Here is a 7,264-nt window from a genome sequence, read left to right on the forward strand (position 1 = left end):
CAAGCCTGTAATCTCAGCACTTTGGGAGGCCAAGGCAAGAGGATTGCCTGAGTCCAGGGGTTCAAGAACAGCCTGGGCACCTTGGCGAGACCTCATCTCTACAATAAATCAAAAAATCAGCTGGGCGTGGTGGCACGTGCCTGTGGCTCCAGCTACTTGGAAGGCTGAGGTGGAAGGATCGCCTGAGCCCAGCAGGTCGAGGCTGCGGAGGTCGTGAGGGTGTCACACTGCACTTGAGTCTGGGTGACAGAGTGAGACTCCAACTCAGAAAAAAAAAAAGGATAAAGTTTTACTGACTTTGTAAATTAATAAGTAAAACTGGAAGAGGGAATTCAGACCATTTCATCTCCCTGACTGTAAAACAAAAGCCCCGCCCCCATTCCAGCGCCCACACTCACTTGGTGGGCCCTGGTTGGGCTAGGGTCTTCCAGCGGGGCTTTGGGGGGCAGAGGCCAGGAGGTCTGCACTGGGGTTACACTCTGCATCTTCTTTTCTGGTGGGGTGACCACAGGGGTCAAAGTGGGGGGATGCTTCTTTTTCTCAAGGGTCTTTCCTGATTGAGAGAGAAGAGGAAAAGAAACAGGAACACGTGATTGGCTGCTCCTACATGCCGACTCAGCCAATGGCAAGGGAAGCTGGTCTGAGAGGTGAAGCCTTACTCTGATTGGCTGATTTGGAGATAGGAAGGCGGGACAGGTGACCTATGACTGCGCTGATTGGTCCAGTCAGGTCTTCGGTGGACCTCTTTCTAGGGACCCTCTCGGTTAACCTCGGTTGCACCCTTCCCCGGGCCCCTCACTCACCCCGAAAGCGGCACAGGCAGCAGACGCAGAGGAGGAGCAGCGTCGCCAGCAGCGCCAGGCCCAGCAGGGAGCCCAGGACGATGCCAGCGATGGCCCCAGGGCCCAGGGTGGGGCCTGGAAGAGACAGAGGGGTGGGGGAGCAGGAGCCGGTCTGGACCCAAGTTTCCCAAGCCCCTAACTCATCCCTAGCGCAGGGACTCAGGAGCCCAGAACCCCCCTGTCCCTCTCCTCTCATAGCCCAGGAATCTGGGACTTCCAGCCCTCTCAATTCATTTAACATGTACTGAGTGACTGTGGTGGTGGCCAACGCTAGGCCAGGTGGTGAGCCTCCATCGGTGGGCAAAACAGGCAAGGTGTCTACCCTAGTGGGGGTGAATCCAAGGAGGGATGTCTGAAATGAATGAGCAGCACATGGTATCATTACAGATTGTGCTAAGGAGGAACAGAGGCGCCAGGATGGCAAAAATGGGAGGGGATGGTTAGAAAAGGTGGCGAGTTAAGGTCCCAGAGGAAGTAACATTTGAGTGGAGACTTGAAGAATAAGGAACCAGGCGATGCTCAATATGAGGGAAGGGTGTTCTAAGTTGAGGGAACAGAAAATGCCCAGAGGTAGGATTGAGTCTTCTGTGTTCATTGAAGGACAGTGTGGGTGGAGGACATGGAAGGAGGGGGAGAGAGGTAGAAGATGAAGTAAGAGGCGTTTCACAGGCCAGACCCTAGCAGTTCTTGTTGAAATGAAGGGAAGGCAGCCTAGGCAACAGAGTGAGACCTTATCTCTACATAAATAAATAGATATCAAAAAAGTTAGCCAGGTGTGGTGGCCCGTGCCTTGTAGTCCCAGCCACTCTGTAGACTGAGGAGGAAGGATAGTCTGGACCCAGGAGGTCAAGTTTGCATGAGCTGTGATTGCACCACTGCCCTCTAGCCTGGGTGACAGAGTGATGCAACAACAACAACAACAAAAGACAAGAAATTAACGGAAGGCTTTTAAGTAGGGCAGTGTCATGATCTGATTTGCATCACTTTGGCTCAAACAGATCAGAGTTTAGAGACCAGAAAAATGGCTGCTGTACCCGGGCATGAGAGGATGCTGTGTTTGACTAGGGCCTTGGAGTGAAGACAAAAAGAAGCAAGTGGATTGGAAAAACATTTTAGAAGGAAAATTGACTGAACTTGCTGGCAATTGGGGTGTTGAGGGTGGCTTGATCATGTGGGTGGTGCCATTCACCAGGATGGGGAAACCTGGGGATTGGAGGATACAGTTTGGGGAGAAAACATCAAGAGGCCTGTTTTGGAGATGTGATGTTTGAGATGCCAGTCAGACATCCAAAGTGCGATATCAAGTAGGGAATTGTTTTTTTTTGTTTTGTTTTGTCAGAGCCTCACTATTGCCGAAGCTGGAGTGCAGGGGCATGTTCACAGCCACTGCAGCCTCAACCTGCTGGGCTCAGGCGATCCTTCTGCCTCAGCCTTCCAAGTAACTGGGACTACAGGCTCACCACCACGCCCAGCTAATTGTTTGAATTATTGTAGTGATGAGGTCTCACCATATTGCCTAGACTGGTCTCGATTTCCTGGGCTCAGGCAATCCTCTTACCTCCGCCTCCCAAAGTGCTGGGATTACAGGCATGAGCCACCACACCTGGCAGGAGAGTCATTCTTCAATAGAGAGGTCAAGGCTAGGGATAAGACATTTGGGAGTCATCTGAGTATTAATGCTATGGAAGGCCATGAAAGTGGACAGGATCACACGAGGGAGAAATACAGGTCTATGAACTGAGTCCTGAGACATTCCAATGGGGGATGCTAAACAATGAATTGTGTCCCCCCAAAAGAAAAACCCAATATATTATGTTGAAATCCTAGTTCCTGTACTTGTGAATGTGACTTTATTTTGGAATAGACTCTTTGTTTTATTTTGTGTTTCTGGTTTTTTAGAATCAGAGTCTCACTATGTCGCCGAGGCTGGAATACAATGGCACACGCAGGGCCACTGCAGCCTCAACCTGCTGGGCTTAGGTGATCCTTCCACCTCAACCTTCCAAGTAGCTGGAACTACAGGCATGTACCACATGCCCAGCTAACTTCTTTGATTTATTGTAGAGGCGAGGTCTCGCCAAGTTGCCCAGGCTGGTCTTGAACCTGTGGGCTCAGGCAATCCTCTCACCTCAGCTTCCCAAAGTGCTGGGATTATAGGCATGAGCCACCATGCCCAGCCTGGAATAGACTCTTTGAAGATGTAACCAAGTCAAGATGAGGTCTTTAGGGTATACCCTACTCCAGTAAAACTGATGTCTTCATAAGAAGAGAACAGAGGGCAGGCACGGTGGCTCAAGCCGATAATCTCAGTGCCTTGGGAGGCCGAGGTGGGAGGATCACTTGAGCCCAGGAGTTTGAGACCAGCCTGGGCAACATAGCAAGACTTCATGTCTACAAAAAATAAAAATAAAAATTAGCCAGGTGTGGTGGCACATGTCTGTAGTCCTAGCTATTCAGGAGGCTGAGGTGGGAGAATCCAGCCTGGGCAACTTGGTGAGACCTTGTCTCTACAATAAATCACAAAAATTAGTAGGGCATAGTGGCGTGCATCTGTAGTTCCAGCTACGTGGAAGACTGAAGTGGAAGAATCGCCGGATCCTAAGAGGCTGAGGCTGCTGTGGCCATGAGTGTGCCTCTGTCCCCCAGCCTGGACAACAGAATGAGACTTCAACTAAAAAAAAAAAAAAGAAAGAATTAAAAAAAGAAGGTAGAGGAGAAGGAGGACAAGGAGAAAGAGAAGGAGGCGGAGGAAGCAAAGACAGAGACCTACATAGGAAGGAGAAGGCCATGGGAAGCTAGAGACAGAGACTGGAGTGATGCAACTGCAAGTCAGGGATGCCAAGGATGAAGAAAGTCAACATCAGAAGCTCGGAAGATGTGAGGAAGGATGCTACCCAGGGTCTCAGAGGAAGCAGGACCCTGCTGACACCTTGATTTCCAACTTCCGGTCTCCAGAGCTGTGAGAGAATAAAAGTCTGGGTTGTTGTGTGTTTTTCTTCTCTTTTTCTTTTTTTTTTTTGAGTTGGAGTCTCACTCGATCGCCCAGACTGGAGTACAGTGGCCGCTCCCAGCCACCACAGCCTCGACTTGCTGAGCTCCGGCAGTCCTTCCGCCTCAGCCTTCCGAGTAGCCGGAATTACAGGCATGCGCTACCACGCCCGGCTGATTTTTTGATTTATTGTGGAGATGAGGTCTCGCTGCCCAGGCGGGTCTCAAACCCGCGGGCTCAGGCAATCCACTCACCTCAGCCTCCCAAAGGCGCGGGATTACAGGCTGAGCCACCGAGCCCGGCTTCTTTTTCTTTTTTTAGATTGAAAAATATAGTTTATTTAGAAAGTAAATTAGAGAGAGAGATTGATTCATCTCCCCAAGGTAGGAGAGGGGACCAAAGCTAGGAAACATGGTGGCCATAGCTCAAAGAGCCTCGTGGACACACCAGAGTTTAACGAAGCAATGACTAGAAAGTAAATTAGAGAGGGGGAAGAGAGAGGAGAGTCACCTCCCCAAGGTAGGAGAGGGGCCCAAAGCTTAGGCAAACGGCCTGGCCATAGCTCAAAGAGCACGTGGCCAGACCATAGCTTAGCAAGGCAATGGCCTGTTGTGTTTTTTGAGTTGGAGTCTCACTCTCGCCCAGGCTGGAGTGCTGTGGCTTGATCATGGCTCACCACAGCCTCAACCTCCTGGACTCAGGTGATCCTCTGGCCTCAGCCTCCTGAGTAGCTGGTACTACAGGTGTGCACCACCACACCCCACTAATTTTCTGATTTTTTTTGTAGAGTCAAAGTTTCACTACGTTGTCCAGGCTGCTCTCAAACCCCTGGATTCAGGCACTCCTCCAGCCTCGGCCTCCCAAAGTGCTGAGATTACAACCATGAGCCACCAGGTCCAGCCTGGTCTTTTGTCTCATGGTAGTTTGTTAAGGCAGCCTCAGGACACTTAGACGGGGAGATAGCCGGGCATGGTGGCAAGTGCCTATAGTTCCAGCTACTTGGGAGGCTGAGGCAGAAGGATCACCTGAGCCCAGCAGGTCGAGGCTGCAGTGGTCGGGAGCGTGCTACTGCCCTCCAGCCTGGTTGACAGAGTGAGACTCCAATTCAAAAAAACACAAAACCCCCCAAAATACAGGGAGAGGCTGGGTGCGGTGGCTTAGCTTGTAATCTCAGCACTTTGGGAGGCTGAAGTGAGAGGATTGCCTGAGCCCAGGGTTCAAAACCAGTCTGGGCAACTTGGTGAGACCTTGTCTCTACAATAAATCACAAAAATTAGCCGGGTGTGGTGGCATGCGTCTGTAGTTCCAGCTACTTGGAAGGCTGAGGTGGAAGGATCGCCTGAGCGCAGCAGGTCGAGGCTGCAGTGGCCATGAGCGTGCCGCTGCACTCCAGCCTGGACGATAAAGTGAGACTCCGACTCAAAGAAAAAAAAAAAAGACAGGGAAGGAAGGAGGATCAAGACAAGAGACAACACCTGCTCAGACACCAGGAGGACGCGCCTGGAGAAGGTGATGACAGTCCCAACTCACCGGCCTGGTAGACCCGGCTTTGCGTTGGCATCCCTAGCTGGCCTCCTAGGGTGGGCAGGATACGAAAGGTCCAGGTCCCAGGTTTCTGAGGTGGAAGGGGCACTACGGCTGACCGCTCCCGAGGCCCCAGGATGAGCAGGGACACCCAGTCCTTGTGGTTGGTTATTCTGCCCAGGTTAGACCCCTCAGACCGTGCCTGGATCTCAAAACTGCTGATGAGTGCCCCGCGCTCCACATCCCAGGTTAGCACCGCCGCATCCCGGGCTCGCTGGAGCCTCCATGAGGAGATGGAGGGGCCTAGGAGGATGAGGGAGGGGTGGATGGGTTGCTGGGTGCCAGAGGGGGAAGGAAGGGGGGTGGGGATTCCTAGGTCCCAGGGGTAGAGGAACTGGAGACCCAGATTCCTGGGTCTGAGAGAGTGCTGGGGTCCAGGACTTTTGGGTCCTAGTAAGGAGGGAACTAAGGGCCTGGACTCTGGGATCTGAAGACTCCCACGTCTGAGGAAGGAGAAGCTGGGGGCTGGACTTCTGGCTGAGGGAGGAGGGGCTGGGGTTGGACTCCTGGGTCTGAGGGAGGAGGGATTGGGGACCTGGAGGCTGCGGTCCCCGGGACCCCCTTCGACTGAGTTCTTGGCAAGGATGAGGCTCACCAATGAGGGTGATCTGGTCACCCCCAGCTCCCAGCGCCCCACTGCACAGCACGGAGTAATTCCCCAGGTCCCAGTCCAGGCTGAAGTTTCCGATGAGGAGCTTTCTCCCATCTTTGCTGAGCCTCAGGCGACTCCCGCCTCCTGGGGCTAGGGGCCGCCCTTCCCGGGCCCAGGATGCTCGTGAGGGTGGAGGACACCCAGAGGCCTCCAGTGCCACCTCTGTCTCCCCCAACTGTGTCTCTTCCACCAGCGGATGCAGCAGCACCTCTCGGGGGGACTCTGCAGGTGGGAGAAGCCCAGGAGAGAAAGTCAAGGCCTTGCCCTGGACCCAAAGAACAAATTTTGTGTGTGCCCTTTGTTAAATCAAGTAGTGGCAAATCCCCAGGCACTTTGGAGGAGGAACTGCCCATTCACTGATGAGGATTTCAGATAATAAATAAATGAGTGAATTATTATCTGATTTCCTCATCAAACACTTATTGAACACATACCATAGGCCCAGACTTGTGCTGAGAAACTTATATTCTTCTCAACTATTCATTGCTCTTAAAAACATCACTGACTTGTCTCTCTGAACACGTGGGAAAGTGATGGCCCTCTTCCTCAGTCCAGAAAAATACCCCTGTGCATGCACACCCTAACCCCCACCCTGAGGCACAGGAAAAACCCCGTTCCTTTTCTAGGTTCAAGGAAAATGAAAGTTGCGCCCTTTTCTGGAGTAAGGCGGGGTACCCCCCTCCACAAGACGTCCCCAATGGACCGAAGAAAAAGTCCTCCTCCTCCTCCTCGGGAAACAGCAGATAAGCCCACCCCCTCTCACCCGGTGTGACAGTGCAGGTGCGTGTGGCCATCAGGTGGCGAGCGAGGCAGGTGATGGGGATGCCGCTGAGCCGGGGGTGGGCAGGGACGGTCACCAGGAGCGCAGAGGGCACCGGCCCCGCGCGGACGCCTTCGGGGAGGCCCTGGAACTGCAGGGAGGCGACAGGGACCCCGCCCGGCCATGCGCAGCGGAAGTGGAGGCTGCGGTCCCCGGGACCCCCTTCAACTGAGCACTGTGGGGACCCAGGGGGAAGATCTGTGCGCGAGGCAAGGGAGAGAACAAAGGTTGGGTCTCTCTCCCCTTCTTCTCTCGCCCCGCCTCTCTGCGCCTGGACTCCCCTATTCTCACCGAGCCCCGCCTCTCCGCGCGTTGATCCCGCCCTTCTCACCTAGCCCCGCCTCTCCGCGCGTTGACTCCGCCCTTCCCACCAAGCC

The 7,264-nt window shown here is 53.5% G+C and overlaps 1 protein-coding gene across 1 annotated transcript in view; it reads right to left on the reverse strand.

Moving 5' to 3' along the window:
* The window catches only part of VSIG10L (V-set and immunoglobulin domain containing 10 like), a gene marked incomplete at its 5' end in the record, with an annotated part of 8,078 nt that extends 910 nt beyond the window's left edge, over window positions 1-7,168 (reverse strand). Inside the window, 5 exons of the mRNA XM_008049764.2 lie at window positions 399-553; window positions 804-917; window positions 5,362-5,658; window positions 6,011-6,289; window positions 6,831-7,168. Of these exons, the coding sequence (XP_008047955.2) occupies window positions 399-553; window positions 804-917; window positions 5,362-5,658; window positions 6,011-6,289; window positions 6,831-7,168 (1,183 nt within the window). The remainder of the gene's footprint in view (window positions 1-398; window positions 554-803; window positions 918-5,361; window positions 5,659-6,010; window positions 6,290-6,830) is intronic.
* Between the last annotated feature and the right edge of the window lie 96 nt (window positions 7,169-7,264).

This window comes from Carlito syrichta, unplaced genomic scaffold (assembly GCF_000164805.1).
Source record: "Carlito syrichta isolate Samal-C Ts95f unplaced genomic scaffold, Tarsius_syrichta-2.0.1 Scaffold136608, whole genome shotgun sequence".
NCBI lineage: Eukaryota > Metazoa > Chordata > Mammalia > Primates > Tarsiidae > Carlito > Carlito syrichta.